Source organism: Diceros bicornis, chromosome 15 (assembly GCF_020826845.1).
Source record: "Diceros bicornis minor isolate mBicDic1 chromosome 15, mDicBic1.mat.cur, whole genome shotgun sequence".
In the NCBI taxonomy this organism is placed as follows: domain Eukaryota; kingdom Metazoa; phylum Chordata; class Mammalia; order Perissodactyla; family Rhinocerotidae; genus Diceros; species Diceros bicornis.
In genome coordinates, this window is record NC_080754.1 from 38,530,815 (window position 1) to 38,548,549 (window position 17,735).

The 17,735-nt window shown below is 37.5% G+C and overlaps 1 protein-coding gene across 1 annotated transcript in view; it reads left to right on the forward strand.

Annotated features, from left to right (window-relative positions):
* EHHADH (enoyl-CoA hydratase and 3-hydroxyacyl CoA dehydrogenase) overlaps positions 1 to 17,735 on the forward strand; it is a 40,028-nt gene that overhangs the window by 11,392 nt on the left and 10,901 nt on the right. The window contains exons 4-5 of the mRNA XM_058556173.1: positions 2,728 to 2,839; positions 11,173 to 11,277. Coding sequence (XP_058412156.1) covers positions 2,728 to 2,839; positions 11,173 to 11,277 — 217 coding nt within the window. The remainder of the gene's footprint in view (positions 1 to 2,727; positions 2,840 to 11,172; positions 11,278 to 17,735) is intronic.

Consider the following 17,735-nt stretch of genomic DNA (forward strand, 5'->3'; position numbering starts at 1 on the left):
CACTATTAACATTCTATTTTATTTCCTTCTGGTCTTTTTCTGATGTAAGTTTTTTTCCTACAGTTTTTTTTCCCTTTGCAATCTTTTTTAAAAAACTACATTTGGAATTTTATTGTATTTCATTTATACTCTATTTTTTATACTAATGTCATATTTAACCTATTGTTAAGTATTCTTTATCCATTCTGCCAATCTCTGCCTTTTAGAGAGTTTAATCTATTTATATTTAATGTAATTACCAATAAGGAAGGACTGACTTCTGTCATTTTGCTATTTGTTTTCTATGTCTTATGTGTTTTTTTGCTCCTCAATTTCTCTATTAATGCTTTCATTTGTATTAAATATATATTTTCTAGTACCTTTTTAATTCTCTTATTCTTTCCTTTGCTATATATTTTTGAGTTATTTTCTTGGTGGTGGTTGCCCTTCAGATTACAAGTAACATCTTAATTTATAACAATCTACTTCAGATTAATGCCAATTTAATTTCAGTAGTGTACAAAAAATTTGCTCCCATATGGTTCTGTATCCACCCCCTATATTGTCACAAATTACATTGTTAGACATTTTGTGCCCATCAACATAGATTTATAATTATTGCTTAATATAGTGTTCTTTTAAATCAGATAAGAAAAATGAAAAATTATAAAGAAAAAATTACATTAATTCTGTCTTTTATATTTACCTGTATAGTTACCCTTTACTATTGTTTTTTATTCCTTCATGTGGATTTGAGTTACTGTCTAGTGTCCTCTCATTTCAGCATGAAGGATTTCTCGTAGGGCAGATCTGCTAGCAACAAATTCAACTTTTGTTTATCTGGGAATGTCTTAATTTACTTTCGTTTCAAAGGCTAGTTTTGCTGGATGTAGAATTTTTGTTTGACAGTTCTTTTCTTTTAGTACTTTGAACATGTCATCCCACTGCCTTCTGGCCTCCATGGATTCTGATGAGAAATTTGCTGTTGATTTATTGTAAATATTATTTTGAATGGCTGTATAATTTTCTATCTTATAGATATACCATAATATATTTAACCATTTCCCTATGTTGTTTTAATTTTTATACAAGCTTATAAATAAAGACATATATCCTAACTGCTCCTGTTTTTATGTCCCTCTTACCATGCTCTTTTGCACACTGAGTACAGATCTAAGTTACAGGCAATAATAAGTCAGGGAATGGGGATGAACAATGGTGGAAAATATGGTGATTGACTCTTAGGAAAGCCTCTTGTGAGAAAGGCTCAAATATTCCAGGTATTTTGGAGCTGTTGGCATCACAATCTGGGTAAATGGCAGTCTGTATTCAAGTACCCTCCTCCTCCCATCCTTGTGTCTATAAAATGACTAACAGAGCTTTGGCCACTTTTAAATGGCCGGAAGAGGCATGTGATAAAGGACTCAAACTCACCCTTTTGTCTGGACTGAGGTTGCTGCCTTTCTTTTTTTTTTTTTTGGTAACAGTTTTATTGAGATATAATTCACATACAGTACAATTCACTCATTTAAAGTGTACAATCCAGTGGTGTATTAGTATATTTACAGAATTATGCAACCGTTACCACAGTTGATTTTAGGACATTTTGTGACCCAGAAAAGAAACTTCATACCCTTTAGGAGTAATCCTCTACCTCCCGTCTCCCCTAGTCCTAGGCAACCACTAATTTACTTTCTGTCTCAATGGATTTGCCTATTCTGGACATTTCATATAAATGGAATAATACAATATTTTGTCTTTTATGACTGGCTTCTTTCATTTGGCATAATGTTTTCAAGGTTCACCCATGTTGTAGCGTGTATCAGTACTTTTTTTCTATGGCTGAAGGATATTCCCTTGTATGGACATACCACATTTTGTTTATCTAGTCATCAGCTGATGGACATTTGGGTTGTTTCTCCTTAGTTTTTATGAACAATGACACTATGAAAATTTGTGTACAAGTTTTTTTGTGGGCCTGCATTTTCATTTCTCTTGGGTATATACCCAGGGGTCATATGGTAACTCTATATTTAACCCTTGAGGAACCCCCAAATTGTTTTCTAAAGTGGCTCCAGCATTTTACATTTCCACCAGCAAAGTGTGAGGGTTCTGTATTCTACATATCTTCTCTAACATTTGTTATTGTCTGTCGTTTTTATTATAGCCACCCTAGTGGGTGTGAAGTGGTATCTTGTTATGATTTTGATTTGCATTTCCCTGATGGCTAATGCTATGGAGCATCTTTTCATATGCTTTTGGCCATTTGTATCTCTTCTTTGGAGAAATATCTATTCAGATACTTTGCCAGTTTTTAATTGAATTATTTGTTTTTTTATTATTGAGTTATAAAAGTTCTTTATATGTTCTAGATATACAATTAGCAAATATTCTCTTCCATTTTGTGGGTTGTCTTTTTGCTTTCTTGGCTGCCTGGCTCTTTCAGGGCTCCGTAAAGCTGTTCCTGGAGACTATTATTTTTGTTGGCTGAGACAGGTCATAAGAGAGTCAGAGAAAAAATGTATAAGAAGTTAGAGATGTGTTTCAACATGAAGACTTAGGGATAGCACAGCTTTGTTTATGCTGTTAATTAAAGGAGAGGGTGTGCACTAATTTGCCTGATAGAAACTCTTGCTGAATTCTATGAAACAATGTTTTTGAGATTGTGGGAAATCCAGGGGAATGCTTGCCTTAACTCTGAACATATTATCTCATTTTAATGACTTTTATGCCTTCAACCTGTGATAGGCTAAAGTTGGCTTCCCAGAAGTCTCACTAGGACTTCTTCCTGGTGGAAGAGGAACTCAGCTTCTCCCCAGACTCATTGGAGTTCCTGCTGCACTTGACTTACTTACCTCAGGTCAGTACAAACCGTGCCAACAGCTGTCTAGACCAATGTGAGGAACTGGAGTAGATTTAGAAAAATCTTGTCTTGACCACTCCCTACACATGTAATCTTAAGAGGACACTTTAACTTCTTTGACTGTCAATTTTCTCATCAGTAACATGGAAAGAATACCTTCCCTGAGAGCTTCTCAAATGTTACCATGAAGATCAAATATGAGTGCCTTCTAAATGAAAGTGTATACAAAGCATGAATCACATTTAAGGTTTTTATTATAGTTCACGTGTCTATTCATAGACACTGGTGTTCACATAGAGTGCATTATATTCAGATGCAATTTAGAAACTGTGATATAAACAAGAATTAAAACCAGAATTTTTAAGGAATGTTTTCAAGTTTTAGTGTGGAAATGGTTCAATTTTTCATTTCCTATGTATTAAGATATTAGCTACAAATAGAAGTTGTTGTGTTTCAATAGGGAATGTGAACAGTACAACAATAGAAAACGTTTAGAGACCTTGAATTTACTAAATGCTGTAAAATGACATATAAACAGATTTCCAGTTGGTGAGGTTGGAAGAAAGAACATATTATAATTATTTACTCCAAACAGGTATAAATAATTATGAGACCTTGGCTCAGTTACTTTACCTTTCTGTGCATTAGTTTCCTCATAAATGTGGATAATAATAGTACCTACCATATGCTTATAGTGTGGTAAAGTTAATAAGTTAATATATACAATGTGCTTAGAACAGTCCTAGACATGGTAATAACTCCATAAGCTTTAGCTATATATTATTATTCCCATATCTGTCTTCTTAGTAAAAGTGGAGGATTGAATAAAAATGAGATGAAGATCTTGGAAATAGACTATATCCTGAAGAATGAGCAATAAAAGAGCACAAGCTTTAGAATCAAAAACCTGAGTTTGAATCCCAGGTCCACCATATTTAAACAATATGCCTTGTGCAAGTTAATTTTTATTCATTCATCCAGCAACTATTATTAATCTCTTATGTGCTGGGCCCTGTTCTAGGCATTGTGCCTATCACAGTGAGCCAAACCACTAAAACTCCCTGACTTCATGGAGATTATATGGAGACAAAAACAACAGTGACAATATCATCATTGTCATATTTCATCAGTTCAAAAACGCATAGTTTTTTCCACATCTTTGAAATCAGGATGCCTCTTACATTCATTGTGAGTCATGGTTTGATTGCCAGTGTTATTTCTTTCCTACTTTCTGTGAGTCAGGAATTTGGGAGTGGCTTAGTTGAGTTCTAGCTCAGGGTTTCTCATGAGGTTGCAGTCAAGACATCAACTGGGACCATAGTCATCTGAAAACTTGAGTAGGGCTGGAGGATCTACTTCCAAAATGGCTGACTTACATGGATGGCTAGTGGTGCTGACTGTTGGCAAGAGGATTCATTTCCTCTCCACGTGGACTTCTCCCTGGAGCTGCTTGAGTGTCTTCACAACATGGCAGCTGGCTTCCTCTAGAGCGATCCAAGGGACAGCAAGGCGAAAGCTGCAGTGTCTTTCATGATCTAGCTTTGGAATCACATGCCATCTTTCTGAATATCCTATTCATTAAACAGGTCTTCCCTATTCAACGTGGGAGGGGGCTTGAATACCAAGAGGCCAAACTCACTGAGGGTCACTTTGGAGACCAGCTACTTTTTTTTTTTTTTTCCAAAGTCAGTTCCCTTTATTTAATGTTCATCTTCACAGACCAGAAATACAAAATAAAAGTAGAAATCAGCCCCAGTTAGGAGCTACAGGCCTAACCCCACATGACCCCTGCTGCAGCAACTTGAACAGCACAAGCAGCTATATCCCCAAGGTCGGGAAAGTAGGACGAGGACTTGGATCCTGCACTGCCCTGTATACTCACAAATATGCCTACCTATTATATAAGTAATATATATAGTAGCTTGGAGATCAGTGCTAAGGATAAAACATAAAGCAGAAAGGGGGAATATAAAATGGTAGAGATGGGGGTGGGTAATATTTTAGGTAGGGTAGCTAAGAAAGGCTTTCCTACAAAACAACATTTAAGTAAAGACCTGAAGGAGGTGAGGGAGCTTATTATGCCAATATCTGGAGGAAGATATTCCACACAGAAAAAATAGCAAGTGCAAAGCTGTGAGGCAGGGGCATACTTGGAAGGTTCAAGAAGGTCAATGTGGCTGGAGTGAAGTGAGTAAGGAGAAGAGGAGTAGGAGATGAGGTCACATCATGTAGGGCCTTGAAGATTATAGAAAGAACTTTGGCTTTTCTTCTGAATGAGGTAGAAAGGCATTGAAGTGTTTCGAGCAGAGGAGTAACATGCTCTCACTTAAGTTTTCTGAAAGATCACTTTGGCTATTGAAAATATATTAATTAGAGGTAAGGGCAGAAATAGGAAGACCGGTTAGAAGGCTGCTATATAATAATTCAAGGGAGAGATGAGGGGAGCTTGGTCCTGAGTGGTAGCAATGTAAATGGTGAGACATGGTCAAATTTTGGGTATATTTTGAAGGTAGAGCCAATAGGATTTTGTGACAGATCAGACGTGAGATGTGAGAGAAAGACGAGAGTGAAGGATGATTCTAATGGCCTGAGCAGCTGGAAGGATGGTGCCATTTCTGAGATGGGGATTTCTCCTGCTAGAGCAGGTTGTAGGGAGGAATCATAAGAACTTAGTTTTGGATGTGTTAAGTTTGAGAGGGCTATTAGACATCCAAGTGGAGATGTCAGATAGTTTGATAGACTGGCCTGGGGTTTAAGAGAGAGGTCTTCTGAACTCCTCTCGGCCTCCGTTTTCTCATCAGTAAAACAACCACATAGTTGTTTTAAGGAATAATGAAATTACACGACAAGCTTCTGTCATATAGAAGACATTTTATAAATGGTAACTGTGGTAAGCAGAATAACTGCCCCCTAAAGATGTCCACGTCCTAATCCCCAGAACCTGTGAATATGTTACCTTAAATTCAAAAGGGACTTTGCAGATATGATTAAATTAAGGATCTTATGATGGGAGATTATTCTGGATTTTCCAGGAGGGCCCAGTTTATCACAAGGGTCCTTAGGAGAGGGAGGCAAGAGGTCAGAGAGGAGAGAAGATACTACACGGCTGGCTTTGAGGAGGAAAAGGCCACAAGCCAAGGATTGTAGGCAGCCCCTAGAGGCTGGAAAAGCCAAGGAATCAGATTCTCTTTTAGAGCCTCCAGAAGGAACACAGTTCTGCAGACCTCTTTCACACTGACATCTTAAACTAAGATAGTAAATGTATGTTGTTTTAAGCTACTATGTTTGTGGTAATTTGTCACAGCAGCAATAGGAAACTAAAACAGTAACTATTAATAATGATGATATTATGAATCTTGCTTTGTGGCCTGGAAAAAATTTTTTTCTGAGAAAGGATGCTAACAAAAATTAATTGTTACTGAAAGTTGAAGATTCCCTACTGATGTGAATGAGGAAAAAATACCAGCATGGTAGGAACTATCCCCATAGGAAATTAATAAGTAAATAGATTTAGATTAAATTAATAAGTAAATAGCTAACCTTTTCTGATCCGAAGTCTATAGGAGAGGAAATTTGGAAAGTGGAGTGGTGACAACACCAACCACTGCTTCTCCAGAATTCTCTTAAAGTGCCACCTGAAAATGACTGACTCTTTAGCAGTAACCACAAAAGATATGCTTGAGCACATTGCACTTCATTCCCTGATGTTCTCTGTGCAATCAAGTGACAAGAACCACAGTACCCTGCTCTTCCTTCTGCTTGTATTTTCTAGGTCCCATCCTCCTTGTTCACTGAACAGCATAGAATGCTTCTGCTGTATTCTCATAGAGTTTTGTCCCAGCCCTGATGGGATTCTTTATGATCATTCATGGGGCAGTGATGCCCTCAGGCTCTAGACTTTGATGAGATGCTCTTACCACCAGGAATTCTGGGGGAGAAGTTGGGAGTGGCATTTTGATCCTGCCTGCCTTTCAGATTTAGGTCCAGGTTGGTTTTCTCTATAGTATTTGAACAAGATGTTGAGGGTGAGTTTTAGGACCCAGAGCTCCCAGGCAGTGATAATAAATACTAGCAACTCTCATTCCATGACCAAAACAAACAGACAAACAGAAATCTTAAAACTAAACCCCGAACTTAAAACCTATCTAAATATTCTGTGACATAGGAAAAATGAAACATAAATGTGAGTCTGCTGAAACAGATTAAAGAAAACAAAAATTTTTGAAAACTCACATTATTCTAGATTAGAAAAGAAAATATTTTACATGTTTGTTAAATAAGAACACCCTGTTTAAAATCAAAACGTTAGCCAAATCATTTCTTTTTGAAGCAAGGAAAAGAAGACCTGATAGAACAGAAAACTGAATCAGCAACATGGAGGATAAATAGAGCCACATTTATAGAATTCAGGAGAATTTAACAAAAAGATACATAAAACGTAAATGAAGGCAGCAGACATGGAAAGTATGTAATAGAGGTCTCTGTTGTGAATGATAAGAGCTCCCAAAGCTTGAAGCAAAAAGGTGAGCAGCGATAACCAAGGGAAAAATAGAAGAAACTTTTCAGATGTGAATTAGAATCAGAGATTGTATTTGAGCCAGTACACCATTTTCCTGGAAAAACTTGTGAGGAGATATCAATGCTCTGATATGTTTTGGTAAAGATTTTAAGCTTCCAGGAAATAGAATCCTATATGCTTCCAAAGGATAAAAACAAAACACAATTAAAAGTTACTTTCAAAATAACTAAAATCACTCCAGCCACAAATAAATTCTAAATGTATGGATCGTTCAGATAGTAGGATACTATACAGTCTTTAAAATGATAATCTAAATCAGGAGTTCTTAAATTGTGGTCTAGGGACCCCTAGGTGTGCCTAAGACCATTAGGGGGAGAGTCCATGAAGTCAGAACTAGTTTCATAATAATAGGATATTACTTGCCTTGTCCACTCTCATTCTCTCTCAAATGTACAGTAGAATTTTCCAGAGGTTATCATATGCCATGTGATATCAGAACAGATTGAGTGCAGAAGCAGATACGAGAATCCAGCTGTCTTCTATTACTAGATGTGAAAGAAATTTGTAAAACAATGACACTCTAATCACTAAATTTTTTAAATTTTGAAAATATAGTTATTTTGCATAAAGATGTATTTATGTTAACATGTAATAGGTTTATCATTGTTATTTTAAAGAGATTTAATAAAGAAAAATTTTAAAGATCTCAGTCTTAATTTCTAATACAGTAAATATTGATAGAAATAATCCACATAAACAAAAGCTTTTTAGAGTCCTCCATAATTTTATTTATTTATTTTTTTTTGCTGAGGAAGATTTGCCCTGAGCTAACAGCTGTTGCCAATCTTCCTCTTTTTGCTTGAGGAAGATTCGCCCTGAGCTAATATCTGTGCCAGTCTTCCTCTGTTTTGTATGTGGGTTGCCACCACAGCATGGCTGCCAACGAAGGATGTAGGTCCACACCTGGGAACCAAACCCAGGCCACTGAAGCAGAGTGCTCCGAACTTAACCACCAGGCCATGGGGCCAGCCCCTTCATAATTTATAAGAGTGCAAAGGGGTCCTAAGATTAAAAAGTTTAAGAACTGCTACTTACACTCATGTTTTTCCACACAGAAACCACAATACAAAACTGTGTATACATGATCCAAATTAGAAAATAATGAGTCTATGTGCATAAAAAGTGTTTTTTTTCTTTTATAAGGGGAAGGGGTATTATAAATCGTGTAGAGTAAGAAAGAGTAGTCAGAAAAACTAAAAGTAAATTAAATTTCTTATTTTCAATAAATAAAATTAGAAATTGTTTTAATTTACAATGATATGATAAGTACACTTCTAAGAATGTCAACTGTTTTAAGCATCTAATGCAGAAAGCATAAGAGGGTATTTCACTCCAACACAAAAGCACATGAGCCGGTTCATTCTGCAAAAGACAAAATAGAAAGGAAGCAAAGAAGCATAAAATATAGGAGGGAATTATAATTGTGTGAAATGAGTCTGCAAATTTTAAGGTTTACAAAAATTAAAGCATGTGGGGAAATATTGCAGAATTTTGTGTCCCTATTTTCTGCCTTAAATCTGAAAGGCAAGAGTATCTTGGGAGAAATCTGGCTTCTTTGACAAAAAGAAATGAAGTGAACTAGGATTGGCCTTTTCCAAAGCACTGCTGATAGAAATAGCGCTATTTTTAACATGAGAGAAGAGGTAAAAACAGTAAGAATATGAGGGATTTTGATTTGCATAGAAAAGGTCACAGTGAATTAGAAGAAAGCTAACATCAGAATCATATCTCTATCTTTTTAAGTATTCTGTACAATTTAGGGGGACTTTAAAATGACATCTGGAAAAAGTTCCGTCTAGAAATTTTTTTCTAAAGGTTGGAAAAGAAGCCATGAAGAAAATTGGAAAAAAATTGAGATTACTCAGCTTGGAGAAGAGAAATCTCAGCTTTAGTTGCCCCAGCAGCGGTGGGGGGTCTCCTTATAGCAGCTCTAGGCAGGGCTCTTATTAGAGCCCGTTGGACAGTGGTTGTCGTGTATACTGGAGAGTGGCACGAGAAAAAACAAGTTTAAATCTCAGCCTGAGGCTTTGGGTTGGATACACAGAGCCGTGTCTTTAGGTCCTTCAAACAGAATAAAATTACCTGGAATCTCGTTGACTCTGTAAGAGCACGAGTGGTACGCCTCCATTTTTGTGAAATCCAGGCCGGAAGACATCATTACAGCTGCAGGACTTTTCAGTCCATTCTGTGGGTAGCTCACGTTTCCCGCTCAGTTGCCCCAAAGATCTTTTTAGTACTCAGGTTTCCATCTTCCATTTTGTGTCCACTGGTCCCCTTAACCTGGGGAGGCTGATTCACTCATCCCCTCACCCGTGATTTTATACACAGGAGACTTGACCTCTGAAGCCACTCACCCACTCCCCATCGTCCTCCTCACTCTGGGAGGAGATCTGAAAGCCTGTTTTCAAAGACACTTCCAGAAAACTGCCCAAGTATTTCTATCACAGAGTGACTCCTGCCAAAAAGCATTGAACTGTCTGACCAAGAAAACCCATTTGTAGCTCTCTGAAGCAGTAATAAGAACGAGCAATGGAGGGTTTGTCTCAGAGACGGGCATCTACCAACACCGTCTGTGAGAGCAGCGAAGACTGTGGAATTGTTGCCACCAAGGATGATTTGATGATGTCGCATTTTAGAAGGCAAGATGGTACTGGCAAGGAAACAAGTAATGTGTTGTCTCCTTCCTTCTGACCCTGTGGTAAGGGATGCTTATATCCCTTAATCCCCTACTTCAGAATATACAGATCAAATTACGTATTTACACCTGGTAAAGAACTTGGGAGTGATGCTCATCAAACTTCTGTAACCCCCTAGAGCTGCCATTCTTTACTGGGGGCTGCCAGTGCCACCACTGGACACTAGACGTTCCTGGCACCACCATCACCAGACCCTAGATGTCACCACCTGTGAAATGAGATTTGAGCTGTTGCTACTGCTTAAATTTCCAGGCTAAAAACCTTCAGTAGAGCACTCTTCGCCAAGCATGGGGTCGTGGGCCACACCGTATCTTCCATGGGTCTGAAGGAACAATTGTCTGATCACCTCTGCTTCCTTTTTAGTTTCTCTGGTAGGAGACAGGGCTCCAAATCATACACAATAGCGATTCTACAAACTAAGGACGAGGTTGAGATGCTGGGTAGCCAAAATGGCAGAAATCCACCCCATTTGTCCTGTGTAATTTTGATTATGACTTACATAATGTCAACTTAATAATTTTCTCCCTGTCTACCCAACTATATTTATGTTTGGGGACTGTCTTTTTTTTTTTTTGTGGTAATCAAGAATAACCTCTGGTATATGTTGGTATAAGATAGATACTACTGCTACTGCTCTGCTATTACCACTTCTATTATTATTATCAAAAAACAATCATCTCTTATATAGAGATTTTTAATTTATAAAGTGCTTCTATAGAGATTTGTAGGATATAAAGAAAATATATTATTCTCACTTGATATTCAGAATTACTAAGGTAAGCATAATTATTCCTACTTACCAATGAGGAAATTGTGGTCCTGGTGCAGTTCTTCATCATCACAAATAGTAGAAGGTAGAGCTGAAGCGTGAATCCATGTTTTCTGGTTACTTCTGCAGTGATCTTTCTACTATGACAGTCAGTGTGGTGCTGATTTATTTTATTTAATGATAGGTGTTTATATTCAGGACAGATAATCTTCCCTACTAGAGAGAGTAATGCTTTTGCTTTAATCTCACATTGTTCTTTGGCTTGTTTTATTTTGTTTTGTTTTAGGAAGACATGTTTTGGCAGACGAAGCACTCAAGCTGGGTATTCTAGATGAAATTGTGAACTCAGACCCGATTGAAGGAGCAATAAAATTAGCTCAGAGAGTTTCAGGTAAGAAGATAATAATAAAAACAGTACAAGATTGGAAAAGCTAAATGTCCATTTTAATAAGGAACTTCTTAAATATCTTATGGTACATCCATGTGATGGAATATGATACAGCTTTAAAATGAATGAGAAGCTCTGTGTATTGATATGGTGTGAACACCATGATATATTGTATTATTAAGTAAAAGAAGCATAATTATATATAGTGGTTCACCATTTGTGTAATAAGAAAGAGGGGATGGGATCGAATGTCTACATGGGAGAATGTGTATATGTAACTTGTCTATGTATAAGATATTTCTGTAAGGAGTCACAAGAAATGGTTAATGTTTGCCTCTGGGTATGGGGCTGGTCAGCCAGGGAAGCAGTTGGAAGATTTTTATTTTTTACTCTCCTGTACCTTTTGAATTTTTATTGAATGAATGTATTTTCTATTAAGAAATATAATTAGAATGAAAACAAACAAGCAAACAAACATTTCAGCAAACAGAAGACAGGCTTATAATTTACCACACTAAAGCCGTAGTTCTGTTTTAGTGAGCTATGTTTTTCTCTGGTTTCTCACTTTATTGATTCATGACTTTTTTTTAAGAGTTCTTTGGAATGGCATTCCTGGAGTTTTTTTTCTTCCTTTTTTTTTTTTTTAACTGTTCTTTTTCAGTTTATGGAGATTGGCAGCAAGATGGAGAGGGTTAAAGAGTGTCAGAAAAAATAATTGGGAGGAGTGTTGGGTTACAGGTAGAGCAGAGTGTTCATCTCCCTGCGTCGTGGCAGGCAATGGCTTGGTGTCATTCAAAGACATTCTTTTGAAATAGTCATTCTTTTGTCAATCCTGGCAGGGACCAAACACTTCCCTAAAATAATCTTTCTTTTTGTGGCTCTAGCCATTTACCATTTCAATGCAATATTAAAAGCTTCAACTGGAGAGGCTAGGGACTATGGGGAGAAAATCCTGGTGGCTCATAAAGAGAATCAGCAAGCCTTTGCCCAAAGGAGAAGGAGTTTCCTGCCATCTTTCTCTGCCTTCCAATCTTCACCATGTTTTCATGGCTGGTTTCATTGTACCTCCTGGGAGGGCTTATTGTTAGAAGTCACTTGGTTGGCTGATAGCAAAGGCTGTTTGCATTTGGAGGTCTCTAAAAAATTTTTGGTCTGGGGCTTAAGATAGCCTCGTATCTATCATTTACACCCCTGGTTTTAGTTTGTAAAGAACTTGATTTCAACAGGAAGTTCTTTTCCTTAACTGATTTCCCTAGATTCAGATTTGAGAATTAAGTTACTAAAAGAGGTAGATGAGGATCATGGTCTAGTACCTTTATGAAATGGTCTGTTTTAATTTTTAAAATTTATTTAATTTTTAAAATAAATTTAAAATTTTTAAACATTAATTTTTTATTTGTGAAGTTTATAAAATGATCTACTCAATCTCAATAACATTACACAGTTTGTCCACTTAGTGGCATCCAAATATTAAGATATGGTTCTATCACCCTAAAAAGCATTTTCATGCCTCTTTCCAGTAGATTCCCTCTCTTGCCCCTTGCCACAATCACTGACCTCCTTTCTCTTACTATAGTTTTGTTTTTTTAGAATTTCATGCAGGTGGAATCAGACATATAGTATATAGTCTTTTGTGTCTGACTTCCTTCACTTAGTGTAATGTTTTTGAGATTCATCCATGTTGTTTCCTGTATAAATATTTCATTCTTTTTGATTACTGAATAGCATTCCATAGTATGGATATACCACAGTTTGTTTATCCATTTATCAGTCAATAGTCATTTAGGTTGTTTCCACTTTGGGCCTGCACAAGTCTTGGTAGATGCGTTTCCCTTTTTCTTGGGTAAATACCTAAGAGTAGTATTGCTGGGTCATATAGTAAGTGTATGCCTAGTTCTTAAATGCTTTTTAAACTTGATGATTAATGAAAAACCATTAGCGATTTGAAAGACACTTATTTTTCCCAAGCACATTGGAAAAGATAGAAAAATAATATGGTGAGATTGAGTTTAAATAAGCTCTTATTGCACTGCTTGTAGTACATGCTATCTGAGAGCAATTGGGCAATCATGCCATAAGGCTTATTCACCCCTTTTGACTTAGTGTTTCTATTTCTAGGAATTTCTCATACAGAAATAACCACAGAAGTACACAAAGATTTGTATACAGTGACACCCATTGAAGCTTTATTTATCATTGTAAAATATTAGAAACAACTCAAACATCTCATTTTAGGAGATTAGTTACATAAAAGATGATAGATCTCAATGAAGCAACCCCATTCAGCCATTAAAATTTCCTTTTTTTTAAGAAAGTTGAAGAACCTGGAAAAATGCTTACATGTAATATTCAGTTGAAAACAGCCAGATAGGAAATTGCACAAGTGTGTGTGTGTGTGTGTGTGTGCGCGTGTGTGTGTATGTCTTCATATATATATTTGCATAAGGAAAAAAACTATAAAGAGATATAACAAACTTTTAACAGTGGTTGTATTTGGGTGGTAGGTAATGAAGACTTGATTTTTTAAAAAATATTTATCTTTTCCTAATATCTGAATCATTAAATTTACCCAAAGGAAAAAGGGCTGCCCAGCCAGTGTGGAGGGGGTGCAGTCTGGAAGAGAAAGGGGCTCTGGACCGGAAGTCAGGAGATCTGGATTATAGCCTACCTTAGTTATATGCACCTTAACAAATCAGCGTTTTGCGCTTCATTTTCTTCATTATGACAGGAAAAGCTTCAACAAAATTGGTTCCAAACCCTGTTATGAGACCCCCACAGGCTCCAGTGTTTAGGCTTCAATTTTATGACCTTGCTACAACATGAGCAGCTCCAGTGTCTCTTTCGGGGTTTAGGGCTTAGAATCTCGTGGAAAACTCTGGGACTTTTACTATTTTCATTTGTTCGCCTTTCTAAATGAGTTACACTGTTTGGAATCCCATGATTTCTTGTTGCTAATTTGTAATAGATAAATGCTAGAGATACAAGGTAGAGAAATAGGGCAGATCAGTGAAAGACTAGCTCAGAGATTCTTATCTATATTTGCATTTATTATCTTACAAAATGCACAGTTTCGGTAGGCTCATTCATTTTGCTTTTCATTTTCATTTGAGGTCTTGTGCTTTTCTTTTCTTTTTGTTTCCCCGCTTTCCTCTTCTTTTTTTTTCTTTGTTTGCTTTTATTTATTTATTTATTTTTCTTTTTCTTTTTTTTAAAGATTTTATTTTATTTTTTCCCCCCAAAGCCCCAGTAGATAGTTGTATGTCATAGCTGCACATCCTTCTAGCTGCTTTATGTGGGACGTGGCCTCAGCATGGCTGGAGAAGCCGTGCGTCGGTGCGCGCCCGGGATCCGAACCCCGGGCCGCCAGCAGCGGAGCGCGCGCACTTAACCGCCAAGCCACGGGACCGGCCCTCTTTGTTTGCTTTTAAATATAGCTATTAGTATGTGGTTATTTGGCAGAGCAAAATTAATGGATTGATTTCAAGGACAAGTTCCACAAAAATCTATTATAAAAATATATGGTTGTATTTTTATAATAGAGATTTATTATAAAATATGTGTTTATATATTTTTATATCATTTAAATATATTAATATTAAATATATATGCATTTTCAAATCTATAGTTATGTGAAGCTAGTACAATTGTCTTGATCTGGAACAATGGTTCTCCAAGTTTACTGTGCATCAGAATCACTTGGAGGGTCTGTTAAAACAGAGATTGTAGGACTCCACTCATTACTTTCTGATTCAGTACATCTGGGGTGGGGCCCAAGAATTTGCATCTCTAACAAGTTCCTAGGTGATGCTGATGCTGTGTTCTGGGGACCACACTTTGAGAACCACTGATGTACAGAGAACAAGGGTAAGAATGGAGATAACTTTTCCTAGTTTTGGCCTTTCACACCTGGCATGCAAACACTATCTGCAATCTTAAAGATATTAGTAAATCGGTTATAAAAGGTGTGGTTTTAAAACATACATATATGGTTGCGCACCTTGTGAATATACTAAAAACCAATGAATTGTAAACTTTAAAATGGAGACTTTCATGGTATGTGAATTATATCTCAATTTTTAAAAAACACGTAAAATTTTTGAGTTCTCTTGTATCATTTGTAAAAGTATTTCACTCATTCAGCCTATTCCCACCCCATCTCTGCCTCCACCCCTACTGCTGAAATGTTTACTTAAAAAAATAACAAAAGGAGAAGATTGAGAACATTTTTTTAGTTTCCACATCCAATAGGAGAGGAGAGAAGGAAGGGAATTTCCAGCAGTCAGCGTTGCAGTCCGCAGTTTCGGAACCAGTTACGGGGGGGTGGGGATTGTAGGAGGTTAGCATGTATCTAAAAATGTGATTGGGGAAGTAGCTGCAAATTTCTCTACAAACTTAACACGCATCCTGGAGAGTTGACTGTGGAAGTTAATTAGCTTCATGCATCTTAATGGTCTTGTTGTATGAAGCCTCTCAGACTACTGCAGTGCAATAGATTTAGCAGAGCAATTCAGAATGACTTGGCCAAACCAAATTGTGTTGGCTAAACTGGGGAGAGGAGGGTCCTGTAAAGTGCTATTTATTTGCGCTTGCATTTGGCCGGTAGCCTGCTTGTTCCCAAACTGAGTAAGAACTCCTTGTTCCTACGTGCATGTTTCCGGCATAAAGCTGAAATTGTGTGCTGTTATTCAAAGAGGAACACAAGGGACGCCCAACTGGGAGCCTTGACTCGGGAACCTGATGCTCTGTTTTTGTCCTATAATGAACACTGGTCCTGTTACTGTGACTGCGCTGGGCTGTGTTAGCCATTTTTAGCGATTCTAATTCTGCCTAAAAACCTTGGTCTATTTGTTCATTTGGATTTTGTGGCTTAAAAAAAAATCTTAGTGGTTTCATCTGTCTTTCTCTTCATTTTCTCTTTGTAATTTATTTTTACTCTCTATGAACATTTATATAAACATGTTTCACAAAAGCAGAGGAGCCTAAGCAAGTGTCTAAATTGAGCTTCTTTTTACATACTTTCAAGCTCGGTGGGTGACCTGGAAAGGTGCAGTTGTTCTGTCTGTCCTTTGCAGAGCTTTTATGACAGACACAGCTTACTGTTGATCAGAATTAGAGAAGATAGAGTCCCTTATGTCTTAGGAAACCATTTCTGTAAGCTGCATGTTGTGTCTCTCTTTATCCTAGACAGAGAACATCTCTTCCTGTCAGTTTACCAGAAAGGAAAGAGGGAAAATAATTACTTCCTGTTCTTCCTTTAGGAGCATGATTCACTTTTTTAAAATCAAAACTCGAATATTCTTCTGCTGTAGAAAACCTCAAAGAATTGAGAAAAAAATGTGAATAGGTCAAGGAAAGAATTCAATGATAAGTGTATTTGAATCACTAATTAGTGCTTCTCCTCCCCATTTTCCTGGGCAGCAGATGCTGATGCTGACCCGCTCACACTTGCCTCTCTTATTCTGTGGGTACAGCTGAGTGACTTTAAAACTACCAAGACTCTGAAACTACCAAGTGTATAAGAAATACACTTTGAAAAAACCATATCTGTAGACCCAAAGGGGAAATTCTGAATATATTTTCTAGTAATAAAACGGAGTCGTAAGATAATAGCATCCTTCAGTTACAGCTACAGCAAGAAAGGGGTGGGAAATTGAGCAGAGAAAAACTGCCAAGATTGTGCCCTGATCCAAAACTCGCCAGCGGATGGGTTTAGCTTGGCGCTGGGCTGGTCTGGACAAGTGCTGTGGGTAGCTCCCAGAACGCCCATCTGCAGGCTGAGAGGTCCCGAGTATCCCCAGGATAACAAGATTATGCTGATCACCAATAATTACTGCACACTGTTAAGCAAGCTTCGCTTTTCTTTTTTCTTCTCCTCCTCTTTTTTTTTTTTTTTCTTTCTCTTCTCTTTTCTTGTCAAACCCTGGCCTAGGGCAAAGTTGCCAGGAGCTACAACTGTGCTTGATATAGTGGCTGACATAATGCACTGCTCTTGGACCTCCCAGAGGCTATACCTCAACATCAACTGTTGAATTTTTAAAAAATACTCATGCCCAGGCCCCCTCTTTAAAGATTCTTAACTGAGTCCATAGTGGGGCATGGGCCTCTGAACTTTTTAATCTCCTCAAATAACTCTGATATGTGCTATGGTGTTGAGAATCAGCCCTCTTCGTGGTGGGAATGGTGGTAGTGTCAGGAAGACAGAGATCCAGCCCTAACATATCCCAGATGTGTATGCCCTGTCCTCGCCTGCATAGATTGCACCAGCTGCCTGTTGATGCCACAACACTGACAGCTCGGCCCCCTTTCCTCATCCACGTGGTCCTCTGCACACTTGTCCGTCCCCATTGTCCACTCTTGTCTTCCTTTTGGGCCACCAAGGAATTAAATCAGCTGTAGACCCTGGAAAAGTCTCTCTATCTTTCTCTGCAGAGCTTTCCTTGCCATAAATTGCAAATTGGGCT